The sequence below is a fragment of the Coregonus clupeaformis genome, chromosome 1 (assembly GCF_020615455.1).
Source record: "Coregonus clupeaformis isolate EN_2021a chromosome 1, ASM2061545v1, whole genome shotgun sequence".
NCBI lineage: Eukaryota > Metazoa > Chordata > Actinopteri > Salmoniformes > Salmonidae > Coregonus > Coregonus clupeaformis.
In genome coordinates, this window is record NC_059192.1 from 51,095,905 (window position 1) to 51,123,716 (window position 27,812).

The 27,812-nt window shown below is 41.6% G+C and overlaps 1 protein-coding gene and 1 pseudogene across 4 annotated transcripts in view; both read left to right on the forward strand.

Moving 5' to 3' along the window:
- Positions 1-13,775, forward strand: part of LOC121570206 — a 167,232-nt pseudogene extending 153,457 nt beyond the window's left edge.
- Positions 13,776-17,685: 3,910 nt separating this feature from the next.
- Positions 17,686-27,812, forward strand: part of LOC121570217 (latent-transforming growth factor beta-binding protein 1-like) — a 153,319-nt gene continuing 143,192 nt past the window's right edge. For all 4 annotated transcript variants that reach the window (XM_041881703.1, XM_045221705.1, XM_045221703.1 and 1 more), the window contains exons 1-2: positions 17,686-18,393; positions 19,780-19,850. In XM_041881703.1, the coding sequence (XP_041737637.1) occupies positions 18,041-18,393; positions 19,780-19,850 (424 nt within the window). In that variant the 5' untranslated portion in view covers positions 17,686-18,040. The remainder of the gene's footprint in view (positions 18,394-19,779; positions 19,851-27,812) is intronic.

The following is a 27,812-nucleotide window of genomic DNA, read 5'->3' on the forward strand; positions in this document are numbered from 1 at the left end:
TTTGACCTGTGTCATTGCCAATAAAGGGTATATAACAAAGTATTGAGAAACTTTTGTTATTGACCAAATACTTATTTTCCACCATAATTTGCTAATAAATTCATTAAAAATCCTACAATGTGATTTTCTGGATTTTTTTTTCTCATTTTGTCTGTCATAGTTGACGTGTACCTATGATGAAAATTACAGGCCTCTCTCATCTTTTTAAGTGGGAGAACTTGCACAATTGGTGGCTGACTAAATACTTTTTTCCCCCACTGTAGAAGTTGGTCGAATTGAAAGAAAAGCTACTAAAGTGTGACTTTGTCCTCGTGTTTATTGGCCAGTTATAGTGTTCACACACTAGGTTGTTTTTCAATGTTAGTTTGAGTTTGCTGAAACTGTCTGCTGCTAGGAAGACATAGCAGTCTGAGATTTGTTTTGATCACAGACAAGCGATTGCCCAAGTTACCACGGTAACGATTGTGCTTGATTGAGCATGGATCACTCCTTTTATTCATGAACTTTTTGTAATTTCTTATCATTAAAACACTTATACTTTAATTGTTCTCCTAGATTTATTTGTTTGCTTCTACATTTCTACTTAGGAGCAAATCATGTACACCTTGTAAAAAATGTCAGCATAGGGCAGGGCCTAAAACTAACCTTTTTGTATACCAGCCACTGTAAAACACAAGAGCATGCTTAGTTTCTAAAACAAGAAATGTATTACTAGTAAGAAGTAATGTTGTGTATTGCTCGATTTAATCTGAGTCATGAAAACTAAACACACAAAAATGCTCACAGCCACCCTAGACAGGCAGTGTTGCTGCGCAAGGTGGGATATGTTAACATTAGGATTCAGATTTATTTGTGCATTACCAAATATGAAACAAAAAGGCAGAAATACTTTGAAAACAGCTACTGCAGCATTTATTTTGCTATAAGTCACAACTTGCACTTGTGCCCATACTTGACTATTTTTTTATGAAATGCTCGTACTGATTAGCCCTGAGTGTGACCACCTACCAACGTGGCTGGTGAATTGGACATTCTTAGGGAGTGAAAGTTATTTATAATAAGGGTTACATGGAGAGAATCGGACCTCTGAAATGAAAATGGATGGCCCTCCCTTCAGCAAAATATATTTTACCTAAACCCTCCCTGAACCCTTGAAAAAAAACATTAACCCTTCCCTATACCCAAAATAATAATTTAAACAAAGTGGATAGCAGAGAACATGTCTACCATTTACCCTCACTTATTGGACAGACCAGAGCCTTAGATATGCATTTTTAGAAACTGTTCTTCGTCCTGTAAGCATTACATGGCAATGCAGGAATTTTTATAGAGCACAGGGCTGCGGGCCAGAAGGTTGTGGGTTCGCAGACCACCGTGGACAGGAGTAGGGGTGGAAAGATCTCCTTAATAGTAAAAGCATTGCATGAATCTGTCATTGTATTTACAGGTCAGAGAAAAAAAAATATTTTTATAAAAATGTCATGCAATTCTTCGTCATTTTACATATTAGCGGAGTCTTTTTTAATACCGTACAAATTACCGAAATGTACAGGCAAAGAATGGATATAGAGATAGGTCTATGTGTTAATCTTATCATATTTCTCCAATGCCAAATCAGTGTGTCTTGTTTGCAACGCAACTGTCCCTGTTTGCAAATAATTCAATCTGAGACGTCATTAGGAATCTACCCCAGACAGAGTAGGCCTACCGATGCAGAAAAATTTAAGCTTTAACTGCTGGCTACTCTTCTTCCATGGCTTAACCCAATGAGAGAAGGTCACAAGTGTTTCCCTAAAAGCTGTCTGGGTTTAAACATCTTCTATTGTACAGAAAGGGAATAGCTTAATTTTTTTAAATTTTAGTCATTTTAGCAGACGCTCTTATCCAGAGCGACTTACAGGAGCAATTAGGGTTAAGTGCCTTGCTCAAGGGCACATCGACAGATTTTTCACCTAGTCGGCTCGGGGATTAGAACCAGCGACCTTTCGGTTACTGGCTCAACGCTCTTAACCACTAAGCTACCTGCCGCCCCGAGTGACAGAATTAGATTACTTCCCAAGCAAAGTCAATTTTTTTGTCTCCTCTGCTATAGATGTTGTAGCTAAACAATGATATCCCCATATGCATCGGAGTCATGTCTTTCCCGGGTATTTTACAGCTTGTTTGTAGCATAAAGCATCACGGACCAAAGCGCTGTTATATAATTGGATCTGTTTTAAGATAGCAAGGGGTAGGGCTTTTTTGTGTGCTTTTTGCCGTTTTCTTTAATTAATGGTAAGCCTATGGCATATACCCCCTCAATTTGAGTCTTGGTTTTAACTTAAGAGCCCTTCACTGACACGGAGATAGGCTATTTAAAGAGTGCATGGTGACTGGAAGATTTAACTGACAAATCTATGGATATAGCAGCCTATAGCCTAATTTCGTCTGTCAAACAGGTAGGCCTACCTTTTATTTCTTAAATAGGAAGAAATAGGCTCCAACACAAACCCTTCTTGTTGTTAAAGTCTAATTAAAATGAAGATAATTATCAGTAAGTTCCCTAGGTCGAGCAGTAAATTTCAAACACTGATTCAACTACAAAGAACAATAAGAATTTCCAATGCCTCGTAAAGAAGGGCACCTATTGGTAGATAAAAACAAATAAACATACACCCAGTCACTACAAAGATACAGGCGTCCTTCCTAACTCAGTTGCCGGAGAGGACGTAAACTGCTCAGGGATTTCACCATGAGGCCGATGGTGACTTTAAAACAGTTCGATTTTAATGGCTGTGATAGGAGAAAACTGAGAATTAATCAACAACATTGTAGTTACTCCACAATACTAAGCTAAATGGCAGAGTGAAAAGAAGGAAGCCTGTACAGAATACAAAATATTCCAAAACATGCATCTTGTTTGCAATAAGGCACTAAAGTAAAACTGCAAAAATGTGGCAGAAAATGTGGCAAAGAAATTAACTTTATGTCTTGAATACAAAGCGTTATGTTTAGGGCAAATCCAACAACACATCACTGAGTACCACTCTTCGTATTTTCAAGCATGGTGTTGGCTGCCTCACGTTATGGGTATGCTTGTCATCGGCAAGGACTAGGGAGTTTTTTTTAGGATAAAAATAAACGGAATAGAGCTAAGCACAGGCAAAATCCTAGAGGAAAACCTGGTTCAGTCTGCTTTCCAACAGACACTTGGAGAATAATTCACCTTTCAGCAGGACAATAACCTAAAACACAAGGACATTGAATGTTCCCGAGTGGCCAAATTAAAGTTTTGACTTAAATCGGCTTAAATGGGCTCCCGAGTGGCGGAGCAGTCTAAGGCACTGCATCTCAGTGCTTGAGGCATCACTACAGACCCCCTGGTTCGATTCCAGGCTGTATCACAACCGGCCGTGATTGGGAGTCCCATAGGGTGGCGCACAATTGGCCCAGCGTCGTCTGGGTTTGGCCGGTGTAGGCCGTCATTGTAAATAAGAATTTGTTCTTAACTGACTTGCCTAGTTAAATAAAGGTTAAAATAAAAAATAAAGTAAAACATTTAAAAAATAATCTATGATCAACAACCAACTTGACAGAGCCTGAAGAATTTTAAAAAGGATAATGTGCAAATATTGCTCAATCCAGGTGTGCAAAGCTCTTAGAGACTTACCCAGAAAGACTCACAGCTGTAATTGTTGTCAAAGGTGATTCTAACATGTATTGACTCAGGAGTATGAATACTTAAATAAATGATGTATTTCTGTATTTCATTTTCAATGCATTTGCAAACATTTCTATGCAACTAATTCTAAAACACTGAGAAATATTGAAGTTTCATCAATTACAAATTGCATGACCCTCCCCTGGACTAATTTAAAAAATACTAAACCTTCACCTTGGCTGAAATTTAAAAAGCATGACCCTCCCCCATTTTCCTCCAGGTAACCATTCTGTAAATTTCGATCCATCCCTTTACCAGCCAATGCCAAAATCTACCCACATTTGGCAGGTGGTGGATGTTAATTTTAGGCCCTGGTAGTCCTGAATTATAATAATAAATAAGCTAAATCACTCAGGCTTTTGTGGCATGGTAGGTACTTTGTTGATTCTTGATGTTCAGTCGTAGATCTGTTTATCTGTTTTTACTATTGTATCTGAATGATTTATTTTAACATTGGTTAAAAGACGCAGGTCACAAAAATGAAAGGAAATTAAGCAATATACCCCATTTACTTCTTACTAGTAGTACATTTCTTGTTTTAGAAAAATCAAAAGCGTTCTCATCCCTTTTTTAAATAAAATGTTTTATTATAATAGTGGTGGCAAAAATATTTTGGCTGGTAAAAAATCTGAGTGGCTGGTAGATTTTTGTATCTACCTGCCACAGTGGCTGGTGGACCAAAAATGTAATTTCCCAGCCTGATCATGTCCTAAGTGTGACTAGTGAGTTGTGACCCAATAACCCTTAGTCCTGGCATGTTATTTATCATTCCACTAGTCTTTCCACTGCCATTTCCCCCTCCCATAGGCCAGTCATGCCACAACGATGACTTCTGTTAATTTTTTTATTCATCAAATGTGTTCATTATAAACCAGATGGCTTGATGTGGCCAACAGCTTGGTCAGGCTTTATGGTATGTGACAATAATTGATTTTCTTTAAATGGTAGCCCACAGCATTTCTATGTGTTGGGGGGATAATTGTTTTTAATGTATTTTCTTGTGTGTGTCTGTTTGTGTGGTAGGCGTTGCATTTCCTGTCCAAGGCCCATCGCTGTGAAGTGCAGGCCAGCGGCTGGGAGAAAGACTCTGGGACCTTCAAGGAGGTTATAAGGAGAGCCATAGATCTGGCCTACGGTGAGTGTCGCACTCCCTACCCCTACACACACACACCTCATCCCACACACACACACACACAGACGTTTCTCCGACACACCCGCGGCACACGTGACCGCAGCATGTTGGTGGAGACACACGGAACACTCATCATGCTTAATGTCACGTCTCCTACGCGTCTTTGCGTCAGGCCGCGCGGGGAGAAGATATGATCGATGGCAGCTACGAGAAGAGAAAAAAGAAGACAAACAATCCGTCTTACCCCACTGCCCTCTAAACGCAATCCCGATCCAAACAATTACTCTACGAGTTAGTGTGGAGGCAAGGGGGTTGGCGGATGGAGAGGCGATGGAGACAGCAGGCAGGATGGAGGAGATTGTCCTATAGAAGAACTCCAATAAAGTTGTTAATCTCGAAAATCCCCAGGTTTTTCATTACAGCCGGATGCTGTGTTGAATTAAACATCAGAGGGAGTCAGGGCGCCGGGGCAACAAGGGAGGAATAGCAATGTGCCTTCTCCAGCACATCTCTGGCGTTGATGCTGTCGCTAGGGCTCATCTTCACTCAAGTCACACACCTTGTCCCCCATCCCACACATACACCTTACACCTCACACACACAGGCTGTGGTGTGACTCCCCAAACCCTCCCACATGCTGCCCCTGTGTCCTTCAGAAAAGCACCAGAGAGCTGTTGATCTTAATGATTTATAAAGAGATACAGGTTTAGCTAATTGATCAGAACCCACCAAGCCCCCTCTACCACAGCCCCCTCACTCAACTCAGCTTTGTAACCTCTATGATGGGCCTGGACACTGCATCCACAGAGTTCAGAAGAGAGGGATGCGAAAAAAGAAAGTGATGAGAAAGAGGAGGAGGGTAGCGCAGAAGAGGTGCTCATCCATAAATCATGCTGTTTTGACCTTCTGTGCTGTCGCGGCTGAAGAAGACCATACAGGGGAAAGGTGTAGCTCAGATAGAATAGAAGAGACCACCGCTTGTTTTCCCTTGCTCATGTGCGAGAGGGAGATAAAAGGTGTCGGGTAAACACCAAGACAAAAGACTCTGCGGCGATGGGGAACTAGCCTATCAATATCCTCACTGGTCTCAGGAACATGGCTTTGTGTTGGTATGTTTCTCAAAGCAGCATAGAATAACATATTCTTCTGAGCTTTATTCATCATTTTGTGTTGTTCATAGCTACCATACATAAGGTATTTGTTGATATTGGTACAATTCTACAAAATAAATGAGTGGTGTGTCATCCTGCTGAATGAATATTCACTGTGATGTCCTCTGAAAAAGTAAGTGGAGGCGTTACAGAGGACATTTTGATCATGTTATCTCAGACCGTGATCACAGGAGTGATTAAACAGGCATTGTGGAAAAAGGTCTCGGTCTAATGATTTATTTGCAAGCTGCCAGGCCTGTCACGGCGGGGGTGAGCGGTGAAGTGTCTTCGGCGTAACGAGATGAGACCCACTGAACAAAGTCTCTGACTGCAGGCTTGAGAAATCACCCTGAGGAAGGTGGAGCCCTCATTAACCAGTCCCAGGAGAAATTACTCCTCTCCTCAACCTCTCCAAACATGTGCAGTATAACTATATGGGACCTGTTAGTCATGCATAGGTCCATGGTGCCACAGTGTCTCACCAGGGGAGCCAGGGCCATGGCCCCTGGACCCCGACCCAGAAACCCCTCATCTCTCCCTCTAGCAATCACTCATTTTAATACACATACCTTACTATTTTTTTATTTTTAATTTTTTTATTTAGGGGGTAGATCAGATTTAATATTGCAGATAGATTGTAACTTCCATCAATGTAATTGCCTGCATCACTTCCAATCCCCCATATGTTTATTTTTTATTTTTCTCAAATATATATACACATACATACATATACGCATATACATACATATATATATATATATATACATACATATCCTTTAAAAATATATATATTTCCCTTTATTACTTTCCAACCCCACCATCCCTTCCCTAATTGGAGTAAACTAATGAACAACAATGCTTAGGCCTCTACTTCATTGTTATACAGTGAGGGAAAAAAGTATTTGATCCCCTGCTGATTTTGTATGTTTGCCCACTGACAAAGAAATGATCAGTCTATAATTTTAATGGTAGGTTTATTTGAACAGTGAGAGACAGAATAACAACAAAAAAATCCAGAAAGACGCATGTAAAAAAATATATAAATTGATTTGCATTTTAATGAGGGAAATAAGTATTTGACCCCCTCTCAATCAGAAAGATTTCTGGCTCCCAGGTGTCTTTTATACAGGTAACGAGCTGAGATTAGGAGCACACTCTTAAAGGGAGTGCTCCTAATCTCAGCTTGTTACCTGTATAAAAGACACCTGTCCACAGAAGCAATCAATCAATCAGATTCCAAACTCTCCACCATAGCCAAGACCAAAGAGCTCTCCAAGGATGTCAGGGACAAGATTGTAGACCTATACAAGGCTGTAATGGGCTGCAAGACCATCGCCAAGCAGCTTGGTGAGAAGGTGACAACAGTTGGTGCGATTATTCCCTCGGCCTGGGGCTCCATGCAAGATCTCACCTCGTGGAGTTGCAATGATCATGAGAACGGTGAGGAATCAGCCCAGAACTACACGGGAGGATCTTGTCAATGATCTCAAGGCAACTGGGACCATAGTCACCAAGAAAACAATTGGTAACACACTTCGCCGTGAAGGACTGAAATCCTGCAGCGCCCGCAAGGTCCCCCTGCTCAAGAAAGCACATATACATGCCTGTCTGAAGTTTGCCAATGAACATCTGAATAATTCAGAGGGGAACTGGGTGAAAGTGTTGTGGTCAGATGAGACCAAAATTGAGCTCTTTGGCATCAACTCAACTCGCCGTGTTTAGAGGAGGAGGAATGCTGCCTATGACCCCAAGAACACCATCACCACCGTCAAACATGGAGGTGGAAAAATTATGCTTTGGGGGTGTTTTTCTGCTAAGGGGACAGGACAACTTCACCGCATCAAAGGGACGATAGACGGGGCCATGTACCGTCAAATCTTGGGTGAGAACCTCCTTCCCACAGCCAGGGCATTGAAAATGGGTTGTGGATGGGTATTCCAGCATGACAATGACCCAAAACACACGGCCAAGGCAACAAAGGAGTGGCTCAAGAAGAAGCACATTAAGGTCCTGGAGTGGCCTAGCCATTCTCCAGACCATAATCCCACAGAAAATCTGTGGAGGGAGCTGAAGGTTCGAGTTGCCAAACGTCAGCCTCGAAACCTTAATGACTTGGAGAAGATCTGCAAAGAGGAGTGGGACAAAATCCCTCCTGAGATGTGTGCAAACCTGGTGGCCAACTACAAGAAACGTCTGACCTCTGTGATTGCCAACAAGGGTTTTGCCACCAAGTACTAAGTCATGTTTTACAGAGGGGTCAAATACTTATTTCCCTCATTAAAATGCAAATCAATTCATAACATTTTTGACATGCGTTTTTCTGGATTTTGTTGTTGTTATTCTGTCTCTCACTGTTCAAATAAACCTACCATTAAAATTATAGACTGATCATTTCTTTGTCAGTGGGCAAACGTACAAAATCAGCAGGGGATCAAATACTTTTTTCCCTCACTGTACATACTATATACATTTTATGGACACAGTCAATAATTATATTGTTTGTTTTTACTCCTGAAATTCCTCCGATCATTTTCATGATATCCATCTGGTATGCTTCTATATGCCGTATCTTTCTAACTGTGCTCTTTCACAAAAGCTCACAATATACAGTCGTATGAAAAAGTTTGGGCACCCCAAACAATTTCCATGATTTCCATTTATAAATAATTGGGTGTTTGGATCAGCAATTTCATTTTGATCTATAAAATAACTGATGGACACAGTAATATTTCAGTAGTGAAATTAGGTTTATTGGATTAACATAAAATGTGCAATATGCATCAAAACGAAATTAGACGGGTGCATAAATTTGGGCACCCCAACAGAAAAATCACATCAATATTTAGTTGAGCCTCCTTTTGCTAAAATAACAGCCTCTAGATGCTTCCTATAGCCTCTAATGAGTGTCTGGATTCTGGATGAAGGTATTTTGGACCATTCCTCCTTACATTTACATTTACATTTACATTTACTTACAAAACATCTCCACTTCAGTTAGGTTTGATGGTTGCCGAGCATGGACAGTCGTTTTTTCAAATCATCCCACAGATTCTCAATGATATTCAGGTCTGGGGACTGGGATGGCCATTCCAGAACATTGTACTTGTTCCTCTGCATAAGTGCCCGGGTAGATTTTGAGCAGTGTTTTGAGTTGTTGTCTTGTTGAAATATCCAGCCCCGGCATAACTTCAACTTTGTGACTGATTCTTCAACATTATTCCCAAGAATCTGCTGATATTGAGTGGAATCCATGCGACCCTCAACTTTAACAAGATTCCCAGTACCGGCACTGGCCACACAGCCCCACAGCATGATGGAACCCCCACCAAATTTTACTGTGGGTAGCAAGTGTTTTTCTTGGAATGCTGTGTTCTTTTGCCGCCATGCATAACGCCCCTTGTTATGACCAAATAACTAAATCTTTGTTTCATCAGTCCACAGCACCTTATTCCAAAATGAAGCTGGCTTGTCCAAATGTGCGTTTGCATACCTCAAGCGACTCTGTTTGTGGCGTGTGTGCAGAAAAGGCTTCTTCCGCATCACTCTCCCATACAGCTTCTTCTTGTGCAAAGTGTGCTGAATTGTTGAACGATGCACAGTGACACCATCTGCAGCAAGATTATGTTGGAGGTCTTTGGAGGTCTTCTGTGGGCTGTTTTTGACCGTTCTCACCATCCTTCACCTTTGCCTCTCCGATATTTTACTTGGCCTGCCACTTCTGGCCTTAACAAGAACTGTGCCTGTGGTCTTCCATTTCCTCACTATGTTCCTCACAGTGGACACTGACAGCTTACATCTCTGCGATAGCTTTTTGTAGCCTTCCCCTAAACCATAATGTTGAACAATCTTTGTTTTCAGGTCATTTGAGAGTTGTTTTGAGGCCCCCATGTTGCCACTCTTCAGAGGAGAGTCAAAGAGAACAACAACTTGCAATTGGCCACCTTAAATACCTTTTCTCATGATTGGATGCACTTGTCTATGAAGTTCAAGGCTTAATGAGCTCACCAAACCAATTGTGTGTTCCAATTAATCAGTGCTAAGTAGTTACAGGTATTCAGATCAACAGAATGACAAGGGTGCCCACATTTTTGCATAGCCAATTTTTCACATCTGATTTAATTTCATACAAATTAATATTGCTATACTAAAAATATTTGTCTGGACAATACCCCAGTACTCAGCTTTTATTAGAAAATGAATGGCATGCCACTGTGATCATTTTCTGTGACGACAGAGTAAATTATTATGCAGCCTCAGAGGGGTGCCCAAACTTTTTCATACGACTGTATAACCTATATACTTATTATGGACACAGCATGTCTTACACTAGTTATCTTGTTGTTATTAGTCCCATCCTTCATCTCCATTCAACACCTCCCATCTATCTCTTACCACCATCCATATTGGATTTCTATTTGACATATATTTTTCAACTGTACTGTGATGTTTTACAAAAGTTCTGAACCTTTCTATTCTCATTGTTTCTACAGTTTGTGAATTGAAAATAAACATTTTTGCTAAAAGTATTATTATATTATTGATCGATTGACTATGACTTTTCAGATCACCCAGTAGTGCTATCTGCAGGGTCAGCTCCATGCAAATATTGCAGTCCTTCAGCCATTCCTGGACCTGTGTCCAGAAACAAGCTGCAAATGGACAGTACCAAAACAAATTATCTAATAATTCTGTCTCTTCACAGCCAAATCTGCAGAGCTGGGAAGATTGTATCCCTCATACAAATAACATTCTATCGGCTGTCAATCTTTTGGTCCTTAAATGAAACTGGTAAACTTTTTTATTTATCACAATTTTCTTTAACCAATTATGTTCTTTAATGCAAGGCTGACAGACAAGTTCTTACTTTTTCCTCCTTCCACTTTCCTCTTCCATTTTTGCGATAATGCTGCAATTATTTGGTTGTAATTTTGGGTAGAGCAGACATTTCCATATGTTTCTGTCAGCTGCATGTGCGACATAACTCCACCATTCCTACCGATAATATCATTTACGAAGATTATACCTTTTTTAAACATTTTCTCAAAAAAGAACGGTTTTTTATCAATTAGTATATTTGAGTTTAACCACAATATTTGTTGCAATATTTGTTCTGTCATTTCTGGAGGATTAAATTGAAATTGCAACCAACTTTCTATGGCTTGTTTTAGAAATAGTGATATTTGGGAGATGATTTCCTTTTCAAATACCTGAAAGTGAGGGGTTGTAATCTGAATAAAGGGAAAAAGTCCCTTCTTGAACATTGGGTGAGACAATCTTACTAGTTTGCTAGAGAACCAGTTTGGATTTAAGTATAATTTTTGTATGACTGAAGCTTTTAGTGATAGGTCTAATGCTTTAATATTTAATAATTTCTGTCCTCCGAATTCATATTCATTATATAAATAGGCCTGTTTAATTTTGTCTGGCTTGCCGTTCCAAATAAAATGGAATCTTTTTTTCTCATATAATTTAAAAAACTGTTCGCTAGGCGTAGGTAAAACCATAAGCAAATAGGTAAACTGGGATAATACTGAAGAGTTAATCAGGGTGATTTTTCCACAAATTGACAGGTATTTACCTTTCCATGGTAGCAAGATCTTATCTATTTTTGCTAACTTTCTATTAAAATGTATTGGAGTGAGATCATTTATTTCATTTGGGATATGTATTCCGAGTATATCCACATCACCATCAGACCATTTTATTGGTAAACTACAAGGTAATGTACATTTTTTTTTTTTTTTTGTGATCCAATACATAATATAGTACATTTATCATAATTTGGTTGTAATCCAGAGAGGTTCGAAAATGTATCTAGATCCTCTATGAGGCTGTGGAGGGATTCAAGTTGTGGATTTAAAAGAAAACATGAATCATCAGCGTACAATGACACCTTTGTTTTTAAGCCCTGGATTTCTAATCCCTTGATATTATTGTTGGATCTGATTTTAATAGCTAACATCTCGATGGCAATAATAAATAGATATGCCAATAGTGGACAACCTTGTTTCACTCCTCTTGACAGTTTAAAACTTTCTGAGAAATAGCCATTATTTACTATTTTACACCTAGGGTTACTATACATGATTTTAACCCAATTTATAAGAGATTGACCAAAATTGAAATGCTCCAGGCATTTATATATAAACCCCAGTCGTACTTTATCAAATGCCTTTTCGAAGTCTGCTATGAATAGTAGGCCTGGTTTCCCAGATTTTCCATAGTGTTCTATTGTTTCCAGTACTTGCCTCATATTATCTCCAATGTATCGCCCATGTAAAAAACCTGTCTGATAAGAATGAATAATGTCCAACAATACCTTTTTTTATTCTATGCGCTATACATTTTGCTAGAATTTTGAAGTGTAAGGGGCCACCAATTTTTTTTAATGGACTGGATCTTTATATTTTCCACTTGTATCCAGTTTCAGTAATAATGAAATCAGACCTTCTTCTTGAGTGTCTGATAATCTACCATTTACATAGGAGTGATTAAAACATGCTAATAACGGTCCTCTGAGTATATCAAAGAAGGTTTGGTATACCTCGACTGGTATGCCATCCAACCCTGGAGTTTTCCCGGATTTAAAGTATTTAATTGCATCCAGAAGTTCCTCCTCTGTAATTTCACCTTCACATGAGTCTTTCTGTATGGCTGTTAATTTGACATTATCAATAGAAAAAAAATCTCTACAATTTGCTTCAGTTAGAGGAGATGGAGGTGACTGAAACGAAAACATATGCTTAAAGTACTTTGTTTCTTCCGTCAAAATATAATTTGGTGAATCATGGGTGACTCCGTCATTTGTAACCAGTTTCTCTGTCTCTTAATCACAAATATTTATGTGCTAATAGGTATTTTCTGTCTCTATTTCTCACATTTATGGGTTCACAGTGACCCTCAGCTGTAGTAAAAAGAAGAGTAACCCCCAAGAGGCATTGCAGATGTTGTCCTCCACTCGTCTCAGCCTGAGAAGCCTCACCATCAAAGCCAAGGTACAGTACAAAATACTTGGCCTTCATGCCAACACCCCACCACATAATACAGATGTATCGGACTGCTCACATCAAGTCATTAATACTTCACCGACCTCGATTGTTTTTTGCGATAACTTATAACCAAATGTAGTAATTGTATTTCTTTACACCGTTTCTCCTCAGCAACTGCACACATATGTTGCTACTGGGGAGATCCATGGCGACCTGAGTGATGATGTCAAAGAGCTTGAACAGCTTATCACGGAGCTGCAGGACCAAAGTGGTCAGCTGCGCTGCTAATCAGCATGAATGCCTCACTATAGACACACCTCTAAGGACCTCCTACAGCAAACTTGTCCCAGAGCAGACATTGCTACAACAGACACTGTCAGGGGACTTGCACCCATCACCCTTGTCCTTACCAAGAGGACTTTACATGCCAAAGGACTGTAACTGTAAAGGACTGCCAAAGGAATGACTTAACTTGATACACTTGTATGTACACAGTGTAATTTTTTTATAGTCCCCCCCCTTTGAGGCATGTGCTGTTTATGTTGTATAAAGCATGGTTGAGGAATGCTAGCTCAACCCTGCAGGTCATCAAAAATACACACCTTTCCAGTAGAACAATCATGTTATGAACTCTGCGGAATCTATAGAAATCACGAAATTTGTACAATCATAAATTGTACAAAGATGAAGCCTTATGATCATACAACCACGCTTGCCTTATTGTTAGTACAGTGAGTATTTGATCCCCTGCTGATTTTGTACGTTTGCCCACTGAAAAAAACATAATCAGTCTATAATTTTAATGGTAGGTTTATTTGAACAGTGAGAGACAGAATAACAACAAAACAATCCTGAAAAACGCATGTCAAAAATGTTATGAATTGATTTGCATTTTAATGAGGGAAATAAGTATTTGACCCCTCTGCAAAACATGACTTAGTACTTGGTGGCAAAACCCTTGTTGGCAATCAGAGGTCAGACGTTTCTTGTAGTTGGCCACCAGGTTTGCACACATCTCAGGAGGGATTTTGTTCCACTCCTCTTTGCAGATCTTCTCCAAGTCATTAAGGTTTTCGAGGCTGACGTTTGGCAACTCGAACCTTCAGCTCCCTCCACATATTTTCTATGGGATTAAGGTCTGGAGACTGGCTAGGCCACTCCAGGACCTTAATGTGCTTCTTCTTGAGCCACTCCTTTGTTGCCTTGGCCGTGTGTTTTGGGTCATTGTCATGCTGGAATACCCATCCACGACCCATTTTCAATGCCCTGGCTGAGGGAAGGAGGTTCTCACCCAAGATTTGACGGTACATGGCTCCGTCCATCGTTCCTTTGATGCGGTGAAGTTGTCCTGTCCCCTTAGCAGAAAAACACCCCCAAAGCATAATGTTTCCACCTCCATGTTTGACGGTGGGGATGGTGTTATTGGGGTCATAGGCAGCATTCCTCCTCCTCCAAACACGGCGAGTTGAGTTGATGCCAAAGAGCTCAATTTTGGTCTCATCTGACCACAACACTTTCACCCAGTTCTCCTCTGAATCATTCAGATGTTCATTGGCAAACTTCAGACTGGCATGTATATGTGCTTTCTTGAGCAGGGGGACCTTGCGGGCGCTGCAGGAATTCAGTCCTTCACGGCGTAGTGTGTTACCAATTGTTTTCTTGGTGACTATGGTCCCAGCTGCCTTGAGATCATTGACAAGATCCTCCCGTGTAGTTCTGGGCTGATTCCTCACCGTTCTCATGATCATTGCAACTCCACGAGGTGAGATCTTGCATGGAGCCCCAGGCCGAGGGAGATTGACAGTTATTTTGTGTTTCTTCCATTTGCGAATAATCGCACCAACTGTTGTCACCTTCTCACCAAGCTGCTTGGCGATGGTCTTGTAGCCCATTCCAGCCTTATGTAGGTCTACAATCTTGTCCCTGACATCCTTGGAGAGCTCTTTGGTCTTGGCCATGGTGGAGAGTTTGGAATCTGATTGATTGATTGCTGCTGTGGACAGGTGTCTTTTATACAGGTAACAAACTGAGATTAGGAGCACTCCCTTTAAGAGTGTGCTCCTAATCTCAGCTCGTTTTGTCTGTCATAGTTGACGTGTACCTATGATGAAAATTACAGGCCTCTCTCATCTTTTTAAGTGGGAGAACTTGCACAATTGGTGGCTGACTAAATACTTTTTTTCCCCACTGTACAAAATCAGTAGGGGATCAAATACTTTTTTCCCTCACTGTATGGACATGTGTTATGTCACAGCTGTAGTCCTCTTTCATGAATGTTATTCTTTTCTTCTTTTTTTTTTGATTTGGTGACAATTTCTGGATTGGGAAAGAAGTGTGCATCGCCCCTATGTATACATTCCATATTTTCCACCGTTTTTGATCACACAATTTGTTTGCATACAAAACCACTCGATCAAAACCAGATTTCTGGGCCAAAATGTCAGTCATTTAATAAAAATGTTCAATAATGGTCGTTACGAGTGTGTTGTCATTATTTACTATCATACACCATTACATGGCTCCCAAGTGGCGCAGCGGTCTAAGGCACTGCATCTCAGTGCTTGAGGCGTCACTACAGACCCCCTGGTTTGAATCCAGGCTGTATCACAACCGGACGTGATTGGGAGTCCCACAGGGCGGCGCACAATTGGTCCAGCGTCGTCCAGGTTTGGCCGGTGTAGGCCGTCATTGTAAATAAGAATTTGTTCTTAACTGACTTGCCTAGTTAAATAAAGGTAAAATAAATACAATCATATATCCAGCAGACACAGGGAAAATATAGTCATAAATATCTGCCTGCTAATGGTTATATAACTTCCAAATTGTATTCATGGACAAACATCATTACACTGATTTGCTGCCATGACATCAGACGTTTGGAGAGGCCTCCCTTTGAAGCAGGGAAAAAGAATGCTTGTTCAGCCTCAGCCTCCTGTTTCTTTTCAACATTCCTGGTGTTTCTCAGTAACAACCTGACAACATCCTCATAAAGTTCCAACTGCAGCTGAAGTTCGATGGTGAGGTCATTGCCAACGAGGAACACCAAAATTACATCACATTTCATGTTATTCATTAAGTGGTATGAATTAACAGTAAGGAACTGATCATCACTATGAGCAGTTTTTGGTCAGGACGACCTAGGGCGAGGACTCGATTGCAAAAGGTTTATCAGAACCTTTATCAGAGTAACATTCTTTATAGTAAATGTGTGACCTGAAAGCTCACTGAAACAAAGACCCCAACATTCACATTTTGCATACAACTTGTGCATGTCTATGTTTGTCCCTTCCCACAGACTTACTATGACTTTAATGTTTTCCAGAAGCATCTTACACATAAGTCATTTAGAAGATGCTCTTATCCAGAGTGAATTAAAGTAGTGTGCATACATTCATTTCTGACTTCTGTCCTTGATCATCCTGGATGACTGTTTCCTGGTCATATGTGCTCTTCTGGGGCATGAGGCTGACCCAGATTTAATCAGTGACTGGAGGATTGCATTTCTGCCCAGCTTTTTGAAATTGCATCATTGGTGATTACACATGTGCCCCGCCCTGTCTTTCACCACATATCTGTCCCCTTCTCTGAGGATGCTGCTCCACAGACACTGAGCTCTGGTTACCAGCACCCCTTGTGTGTCAAATTCAGAGCAACGTTTCCCGACAACGTTTTTCACATTCTGGAGGGAAGATTCTTGTGGCCTTCTTTTTTAAATCTATAAATAAGTGTATGACACCATGATATCAAGTATTTGCCCACTTAAAACTCAATGGGGGACATAGAGGTTTCAAGAAAACAATTAGATACCACTCGAGAGCCAACATCATAAGACTTAATGCTACTTTGTATGTTTTCCAAAGCACACACAATGACTCAATGGGGTTTATGTTCATCTGGGTGGAGGTCCTCAAAACCGCTGTGTGTGTGCTATAGTATGTCTTCAATGAACTCACTCCTGTACTGGAATATCCTCTGCAGTCCTCAATGGAATAATGAGTCACTGCTGAACAATTTACCCAGGGGTCGCTGGTAACCCTGCAGTGTAGGAGGACAGTAACTAGGGATAAGCATGAAAAATGAGAAGCTCCCAGAAATGGCCCGCTGCGCAACTGTGGTCAACTCATGTGGGTTGTTGGATGAATAATGGTGCGCACATGGCTTTATTAATTACTTGTCGCATGGTTGTTCCTATCTGATTTATGCAGGAGTATATGGGACCGAAGTAACAATGAGATAGAGGACTATGACAGCATGTACTTTAAATATATATTTATGTTATTTATAAATATGAATGAATGAAGAAACGTTACATATTATTAGTATTACACAGTATTACACATTACACGTGGCTTATTGGGTGTGTATTATTTTATAACGGGTCATTCTTATAAGCGTGTATTTATACTCCTATCACTCATGAACTTGCTGGACAACAAGGTTTATGCCTTCTGTCACTTTGATGAGCGCGCGCTCCTGCCGACAGCACAGTGACAGCACAGTTCATGCGTCTTCAGGAATAGATTTTCTTTAGATCTTTGGCGACTATAGGAACACTACGCACTCTAAACATTTTTTTTAGGGTTCAGCCCCACAAGTGTGTTCCAATAAGCGTCCCACTTCTGACGTCATGTCTGCCGGAGATTGGCTGTTCAGTTCTGACACTAACTCCTGCCCTTACACAGTGAAACTTTTAAAAGAGTTTTCAATCGCATCTGCAGGGTAAAGTATTGCACAAACGTAGCCATAGCAGCCGTAACATCTGCTGCCCAGCTCCCCCTTCTACCCTGCGCAGGGATAAAGCAGTGCTTTATTCAGTTTTAGACCCATAATCAGGTTTTTACATGCCCTATTTTATTTTTTACTTTTTAAAGTTAAGCCTACGTTTTTAGTTATTGTTTTTAATTCGGGTTGGAAGGCGAAGCATAGACGAATATGCTCAGGGATATATAACTGTTTTACTCGCGATAAAGTCACAGGAGTTTTTATTTTCCAGATACGGACCTTCTTCAAGGAATTTAATATACAGTTTCCAAAAAGTCTATTGTCTTTACGCGGATACGGAGTGGATATGGCTTGGATCAGATGGGACCTCTTATTTTCTATAGGTTTATTCATTTCACTGGCATTTGTCTCCACCGATCAGAGTGGCTTTAGGAGATACTACGTGTTGCAGCCAGGACCGAGCGGGACGGACAGAGTACATGTGAGTTCCATTTCTTCGCGCTCCGGTGCCACGGGACAACCCCACGCCTACAATGTGGAGCTCTCGGCCAGTTACGGTGGCCAGGCCCGAACCCGTAGGATGGGTAACCAAGCGAACCCGATCCCGCTTCGCCAGGACACACAGTTTACGCAGCATCAGCAAGTCATTCGGCGCACCAGCCACAACGTTCAACAGAGTCACCAAATGAAAATGTCAGGGTAAGATAACCTCTGGGTCTCTGAAAAAAAGTTGATGTTACAGAAGAGTGAATCTGACTATAGGCTACTTATCCTCTTGGATGGAAATGTGGTTTGTTATAAAATATCTAATGTTGTTTGGTCATCTTACTGTACAGTAGCTTACAGTATAGGCATGCCTGGCACCTGGTAAAGGAACTTGCTATAAGACTGGCCTACAACTTTCACTGTCATCATCAACATGATCAGACAGTATAGTCTTAGGGTTGTTAAATATACACTGTGTACAAAACATTAGGAACACCATCCTAATATTGAGTAGCACCCCCTTTTGCCCTCAGAAAGGCTTCAATGTGTCGGGGCATGGACTCTACAAGATGTTGAAAGCGTTCCACAGGGATGTTGACTCCAATGCTTCCCAAAATTGTGTCAAGTTGGCTGGAGGTCCTTTGGGTGGTGGACCATTCTTGATACACATTGGAAACTGTTGAACGTGGAAAACCTAGCAGCATTGCAGTTCTTGACACACTCAAACCAGTGCGCCTGGTACTTACGACCATACCCCATTCAAAGGCACTTCAATATTTTGTCTTGCCCCTTCACCCTCTGAATGGCACACATACACAATCCATGTCTCAATTGTCTCAAGGCTTAAAAATCCTCCTTTAACCTGTCTCCTCCCCTTCATATACACTGATTGAAGTGGATTTAACAGGTGACATCGATAAGGGATCATAGCTTTCACCTGGATTCACCTGGTCAGTCTATGTCATGGAAAGAGCAGGTGTTCCTAATGTTTTGTGCACTCAGTGTGCATTATTAAATAAATAGTCTGCAACTTAAAATACATTCTATATTCAATTTGATTCAGGTAGCTATTTGATCATATTTCTGACAAATTAAAACCACATACAATACTGTACTTGTTTCAGACATTTAGCCCAATGAATGTAATGTTCAATGTGTCACTTATGAACTTTGTTCAACAACTTTCAAGTTGATACGAAAGAAATGTCTTAACATCCACTCAGTAGAGACAGAAACAAAAACAGCCAATTTAAATTACTATTCTGAAAGAATAAAGGAAACGAAATAATCAAACAAAATGGCCCAGATCCTGTTGTGTTCAGGAGCATGACCTCAATTTGCAGGGCCCCAGTCGCAGCACTCTCAGATGTATGATTAGTGAGGACATTCCCACACTCTCAGCAGGGGCCACCAGGCTATGGGCGCCCAGCTTTACCTCCCATGAAAGGAGACCCCTAATACCAGATCTATCTCAGGCTGGGCGGCACAGGTGGTTCACTAGACCCACCAGCGTGTGAGTTTTAGCCAGTATGAGTTGATCTTGGGTATGTGACAGTGCACTCTCTCTCTCTCTCTGTGTGTCTCTGGGTGTTATTGCAGGGTGAATGTCTGTGGAGGGCAGTGCTGTCACGGATGGAGTAAGGCCTCTGGATCGCAGCGGTGCACCAAGCGTGAGTATACACTACACTACCACAGCCCAGCCACCGCTGCATGCGGGCCAAAAAGTTGCAGTTGTTCAAAATGTTTTTCCAAATTATTGACGACAGTCTTGGATTCACTATCTAGAACCTAAAAGGATTATTCGGCTGTCCCCATAGGAGAAATCTTTGAAGAACCCTTGTTGGTTCAGGTAGAACCCCTTTGGTTCCAAGTAGAACTGTTTTGGGTTCCATGTAGAACCCTTTCCACAAGAGGCTTCTACATGGAACCCAAAATGGTTCTACCTGGAACCAAAAAGGGTTTTACCTGGAACCAAGAATGGTTCTCTTATGAGGACAGCCGAAGAACCCTATTGGAACCTTTTTTTCTAAGAGTGTACTTGGCACCTCATAACTTCTTCCTTTGGAAAATGTACATCAGTTGTTCATCAGGCAGCACGTGCCAGAATCCCAACATCATACCATATATAATCCATCCAGTATACCTCCCTCCCCTACTCTACTTGGAAACTCACCCAAGCATACATACGTATATGTTTTGAAGGCGCCTTTAGCTGATTAGTAGTGCCAGATTGGAGAACAGCACCTTTCTATGCAGCACTGTATAAGTAACTGGCATTTCTCGCAGTGACTCTACCCACCTGGGAACAATGACGGGACTGTCAGTGTGTTATGGCCCGTGTTGCAGAGTCATGAGAACACTGTTATTGCATAGGAGTGGGCGTGCAGGGCCGGCCGAAAGAGAAACAGGTTTAGAGTGTATTATACCTCATTGCTCGGCCCCACCAGTGGGATCTCTTTCCTGTTCGACCGTGAGGCCTTGCCAGCTGGTTAATTAAGAGACAGACGTCTCTCTCCGTGCCGTGTCTGGTGGACCTCCTGGGGAAACCAGAGGTTACGTTTTAGTCTAGGACCCCTGGTTCATACGTTTAATAGGCCCAGTGCGCCTGCTCTGCTCTACTCTGCTCTGGTCTACTCACACTTAAGACTGGGCTCCACTTAGTACAGGCACTCTTTGTCTCTGCCTTGGTGCCAGTGGTATGTGTGTAAGTCTGTGTTCGTGTTTGTTTGGGTGTATGTGTATGTACGGTGCCTTTGAAAGTATTCATACCCCTTGACTTTTTTGTCTCACCCATCTACTCACAATACCCCATAATGAGAAAGTGAACAAAATGTTTTTAGAAATTTTTGCAAATATATTGAAAATGAAATACAGAAATATCTAATTTACATACAGTACCAGTCAAAAGTTTGGACACACCTACTCATTCCAGGGTTTTTCTTTATTTTTACTATTTTCTACATTGTAGAATAATAGTGAAGACATGCCTTGATGACAGCGTTGCACACTCTTGGTATTCTCTCAACCAGCTTCACGAGGTAGTCACCTGGAATGCATTTCAATTCACAGGTGTGCCTTCTTAAAAGTTAATTTGTAGAATGTCTTTCCTTCTTAATGCGTTTGAGCCAATCAGTTGTGTTGTGACAAGGTAGGGTTGGTATACAAAAGATAGCCCTACAACTTTCTTCAAGTAGAGTCGCAAAAACCATCAAGCGCTATGATGAAACTGGCTCTCATGAGGACCGCCACAGGAAAGGAAGACCCAGTGTTACCTCTGCTGCAGAGGATACGTTCATTAGAGTTACCAGCCTCAGAAATTGCAGCCCAAATAAATGTTTCACAGAGTTCAAGTAACAGATACATCTCAACATCAGCTGTTCAGAGGAGACTGCGTGAATCAGGCCATCATGGTCGAATTGCTGCAAAGATACCACTACTAAAGGACACCAATAAGAAGAAGAGACTTGCTTGGGCCAAGAAACACGAGCAATGGACATTAGACCGGTGGAAAGCTGTCCTTTGGTCTGATGAGTCCAAATTTGAGATTTTTGGTTCCAACCGCTGTGTCTTTGTGAGATGCAGAGTAGGTGAACGGATGATCTCTGCATGTGTGGTTCCCACCGTGAAGCATGGAGGAGGAGGTGTGATGGTGTGGGGGTGCTTTGCTGGTGACAGTGTCAGTGATTTATTTAGAATTCAAGGCACACTTAACCAGCATGGCTACCACAGCATTCTGCAGCGATACGCCATCCCATCTGGTTTGGGCTTAGTGGGACTATCATTTGTTTTTCAACAGGATAATGACCCAACACACCTCAAGGCTGTGTAAGGGCTATTTGACCAAGAAGGAGAGGGATGGAGTGGTGCATCAGACCTGTCCTCCAAAATCACCCGACCTCAACCCAATTGAGATGGTTTGGGATGAGTCGGACGGCAGAATGAAGGAAAAGCAGCCAACAAGTGCTCATCATATGTGGGAACTCCTTCAATACTGTTGGAAAAGCATTCCAGGTGAAGCTGGTTGAGAGAATGCCAAGAGTGTGCAAAGTTGTCATCAAGGCAAAGGGTGGAATTGTTTTATTCTGTACACGCTTCCTTCTTTTCACTCTGTCAATTAGGTTAGTATTGTGGAGTAACTATAATGTTGTTGATCCATCCTCAGTTTTCGCCTGTCACAGCCATTTAAATCTCTAACTGTTTTAAATTCACCATTGGCCTCATGGTGAAATCTCTGAGTGGTTTACTTCCTTTCCGGCAACTGAGTTAGGAAGGACGCCTGTATCTTTGTAGTGACTGGGTGTATTGATACACCCTCCAAGTGACTGGGTGTATTGATACACCATCCAAAGTGTAACAATTTTGAAAAACCTAATTCCACTTTGACATTATAGGGTATTGTGTGTAGGCAACTGAAAATACATCTAAATGTAATACATTTTAAATTCAGGCTGTAACACAACAAAATGTGGAACAAGTCAAGGGTTGTGAATAGTTTCTGAAGGCACTGTATGAGTACGTGTTTATTGTTCAATGTTTAGTTGTTCATGTGTCATTAACGGTGCAGTGCTGGCCCATTGTTAACATGCACAGATTTCTTGTGGGACCTCTTTTTTAACTCATTGGAATTCCCACTACTCCTGTCCAGTGTCCAATATTGTAGCTGTTCTCCTTGGCAGAGGTTGGGTGGGGAAGTGGGGGCAGGCATGCAATGCACAATGAGGGAATGCTCCTGTTTACATGGGCGCTGGAAACTCTGTGCAAGGCCTCTGTAAGAGAACCAATAGTGGACAATTCCTCAGTACCCATGGCTTTGATTGGTCTTTTTGATGTCAGGATCAGAGCCCAGTACTCCCTACTATTGCCAGATGCTGGAATCAGGGGGTGGACAGGATGGAGTTTCAATGACTGCTTTATAAAAACCTCCAAAGATCTTTGTGTCACTAGATTTATTTTAGTGTACAGTTTCTTTTTCTGTGAAAATGTCTGTATGTTCTTAAAATCTTTTTATTTTCTAAGCTTATCCTCAGGTCATCCGGTGTTCAGCACTCATTTGATTATGATTTTCCACTGACCGTGATATTAATATTTACAGTAGTATAGCACTAGGGAGGCACTGTGAGAAGTTTTCTCTGTGATTACAATTAATCCATAGAAATGAATTGCTTTAGACAACCCTAATAAATATGATGAATAATGCAACTATGATTGATGAATTACTTTAACTGACCAACACACTTTCCCCCCTTATTTCTTTATTTTTATTCTGCTTGTTTTTTCCTATATGGACAAATATGATAACTCACTACTGGGCTATAGTCAGTCACATATTTTATGGATAGATCTCCATCTCCCTATATATCCTTTTCTCAATTTGTTTTTCAGGATCAGCGCTTTACTTTTCTCCACCTCCCTTGTCACGGAAGATGGACTAGGTTGTAAATCCACCCGCTAAATGTTTAATGGAGTTTGATTTCCAGGACACCCCAGCCCCCCCACCCACTACCCTCACCGAAAATGCCAACAAAAGGGTTTCTTAATAGAAATGAATTTTGTTTGTTCTGGCAACGCCTTACACATGGCCTGCTAGCACCCTGCATAAAGTGTTCTTTCAGGTTGTCAGTCACGCCAACAACCCCCAACCTCCCACCAAGGCAAGCTTTGACATTTTCCAGATAGCTAGTAGAAGCTGTGAAAATCTTACCACACATTACCACTATTTATTACATGGCAAATGGACCAAGCATGTTTAATCATGAAGCTGTTATTGACATTCCTTATTAGATGACATCATGCTTTAACCACAAAACTAATGTTGAAAATATGTTATAAATGTGTTGTGCCTTAGAATATTATCCAGACAGTTCCAATCATGTGATGCAGATACTAAAAACTCCTCTCTGTCCTCTTAATGGACTGTAGTCTAAAAGAGATTATGAGCAAACATCCCACGTATTTATTCAGTCTATTCCAGACGCAGAGAAGGTAGTCTAACGACATATGATTTTTGAATTGCAGAGCAGAATAGCACTCTGTTGTCTTTTCTGCTAGATTCAAGACTATCCGCAACAGAAAATGGCTTTTAGTAATAATAGGCCTATAATATATAAATACATGTCACTTAGCGGTCACTTTAATACAAAGTGACTTACAGTACAGTGAGTGCATTCATTTTTAGAATGTGTAGGCCTATGTGATCCCTGTGGGATTTCAATCCAAGACCTTGGAGTTGCCAGCTCTACGCTCTTACCAACACTGAGCTGTATATTAACACTCTGGAGCAGTCATTTCCTGTACCTGTTCTACCTACATTAACTGCAGAACTGCAATGTTCCTCTTTAATATTCCAGATGTCCGACACAGCACTTTTTATGCCTGCATAACCAAGTTCAATTCAAGAGAAAGAGAATAAAAAGTCAAGTGTAGAAATTAAAGATGAAGTAATTAGTTTAACTTTTGTTTGTCTGAGAGAGACCTGTGTTAGATGGTCTTCCAGATCCCTTTGCCCTCAGGCAGCAGCACCTACATCAGGCTCAATTCCTCCTCTTCCACTGGAGTCTGGTGTGGCTATTCACAATGTGGAGCCGCATGGTAATCTCACGCTTTGAAAAGCTGCCCAGCCCATTTCTCCCTTAACCGAGTGCAACCCAAAAGTAGGCAGACCGGGCCAGACAAAACAGAACATGAAAATATTTCACTTCAGCGTAACTGCACAGCACAGCGGAGGAGCCGTCTTCATTTTTCATGAAGGATCGTTCAAGAAGAGGCCGCTTGAAACTCCCCCAGAATTAAGAGAATGTGACAGGTTCAACCATTTTATAAATTTAAGCTCTCTCGTGCCTTTGCCTCGTGTGTCCCTAAAAGACAGCACAGGGTGTTGAAAGCAAATGAGGCAGCCAGATACTGTAGTGAGGTGGATAGGATGGATTCTTGCTCCTCTTCCTTATCTGAGGGTCATTTAAAGAGGCTTTAGCTCTACTGGGCTAGTCCAACCTATAGGAGAAATATAAGAACTATAGCCTATTGGAAGAGACAGAGGACCCCTTTCGAAGATTAACAAGGAAAAGCTAAAAACTATACTGTCAACTTTTCCTTTACAGTATTAAGATGCTCCTGTAATCCAGGTAATTTGTAAGTCGCTCTGGATAAGAGTGTCTGCTAAATGATGTAAATGTGAATGTAAATGTAATTCCACCATTATATCATTGTCTTTGTCTCTCAGTTGCCTTACCAGGACTCCCCTTTGCATACCTCATATCAAGGCTTCATATTCCTGATTACTCTTTGTAGATTTCTTTGGTTACTCAGGGCTGTCAGGTACACTATATATACAAAAGTATGTGGACACCCCTTCAAATTAGTGGATTTGGCTGTTTCAGCCACACCCGTTGCTGACAGGTGAATAAAATCGAGCACACAGCCATGCAATCTCCATAGACAATCATTGGCAGTAGAATGGCCTTACTGAAGAGCTCAGTGACTTTCAATGTGGCACGGTCATAGGATGCCATCTTTCCAACAAGTCAGTTGGTCAAATCTCTGCCCTGCTAGAGCTTCCCAAGTCAACTGTAAGTGCTGTTATTGTGAAGTGGAAACATCTAGGAGCAACAACGGCTCAGCCACGAAGTGGTAGGCCACACAAGCTTACAGAACAGGACCGCCGAGTGCTGAAGCGTGTAGCGCGTAAAGATCGTCTGTCCTCGGTTGCAACACTCACTACCAAGTTCCAAACTGCCTCTGGAAGCAACGTCAGCACAAGAACTGTTCGACGGGAGCTTAATTACATGGGTTTCCATGGCCGAGCAGTCGCACACAAGCCTAAGGTCACCATGCGCAATGCCAAGCGTTGGCTGGAGTGGTGTAAAGCTCGCCGCCATTGGACTCTGGAGCAGTGGAAACGCGTTCTCTGGAGTGATGAATCACGCTTCACCATCTGGCAGTCCGACGGACGAATCTGGGTTTGGCGGATGCCAGGAGAACTCTACCTGCCCGAATGCATAGTGCCAACTGTAAAGTTTGGTGGAGGAGGAATAATGGTCTGCGGCTGTTTTTCATGGAGCCCCTTAGTTCCAGTGAAGGGACATCTTAATGCTACAGCATACAATTACATTATAGACGATTCTGTGGTTCCAACTTTGTGGCAACCGTTTGGGGAAGGCCCTTTCCTGTTTCAGCATGACAATGCCCCCGTGCACAAAGCGAGGTCCATACAGAAATAATTTGTTGAGATCGGTATGGAAGAACTTGACTGGCCTGCAGAGAGCCCTGATCTCAACTCCATCAAACACCTTTCGGATGAATTGGAACGCTGACTGCGAGCAAGGCCTAATCGCCCAACATCAGCGCCCAACCTCACTAATGCTGAATGTGGCTGAATTGAAGCAAGTCCCTGCAGCAATGTTCCAACATCTAGTGGAAAGCCTTCCCAGAAGAGTGGAGGCTGTTATAGCAGCAAAGGGGGGACAAACTCCATATTAATGCCCATGATTTTGGAATGAGATGTTCGACAAGCAGGTGTCCACATACTTTTGGTTGTGTAGTGTATGTGTTTAGTCTCTGCATCTCCTCTATGCATGCATACCATATATTTCTCTGAGATGGCAGCTGCCTGCCAAGACCAGGCAAGCACGACTTGGCCGTTTCTTTTTCCAAGCTAGAGAGCTAAAGGGAGGGAATTCAAAAGAGATGGGGGAAAAGAGGGGCATAATTCTTATCAGGGAAATCTGTAAATCTGTCCATTCTTAGACAATGGAAATGTGTGACAAGAGAGATGGAGAAAACAGAGCAGTTTTCATCTCAGCCCAGCACCTGCTGATTTATGATTAGTCTGCTGATTGAGGGGAACGTATCTGGCTGTTGTCATTGTGCAGCCATTCAAAGCCCCTGGATCTTGACCAGCAGTTAAGTGGGGTGAGGACCAAGTATGGGCACAATACCATGGCAACAAGAATGTCTTAATCGACTTGGCTCTCCACATGCTTTAGTGAAACCATAACGTCAGACACTTGGCTGGAAGTTTACAATGCTTTTGCTCATTCAATGGACAGCATCAGAATTCAATGTGGTCTTGTGTCAACTCCAGCGATACACAAAATTATGAACTCTAATTTATATAAATGGCCATTGAGGCCCAGACTGCTTGAGTCAGCATTGTAGCCAGGTGCTCTGTCTCTATCCTACATGTTGTACAGGAGGTGGGCAGAAAGACAGTTTATTTTAAGTAAAGGCATGAGCGAGGACAAAGACATCAGTCAAAAAGTTGTATTTACTTTCTGCAGCACTATTTCAGATCCAATTGAACTTTGTGGTAGAGAAATAAATCAATTAATAGAAATGTTTGGTCATCTGCTGCCCTGGGAATCAATGAGACCTTAGGGATTGGTGTGGACAGGCTTTAGGATGGGGGTTGTTCAACTAATGGGACATCCTGTAACACCTGCACTGGAACATCAGCATGGAACATTATATCCTGAGAAAGAGAGTATCGATTGTATATCCACTAGTATAAGCATATGCTGTTGTGCCTTGATTTCCCCAGGTGATTAATGTAGGCACACACACAAATACATTTTAGTATTCCAGGACAGACCCTTGCAGACTCCAGCAACACTCCCTATGAGTCAACCGAGGTGTTG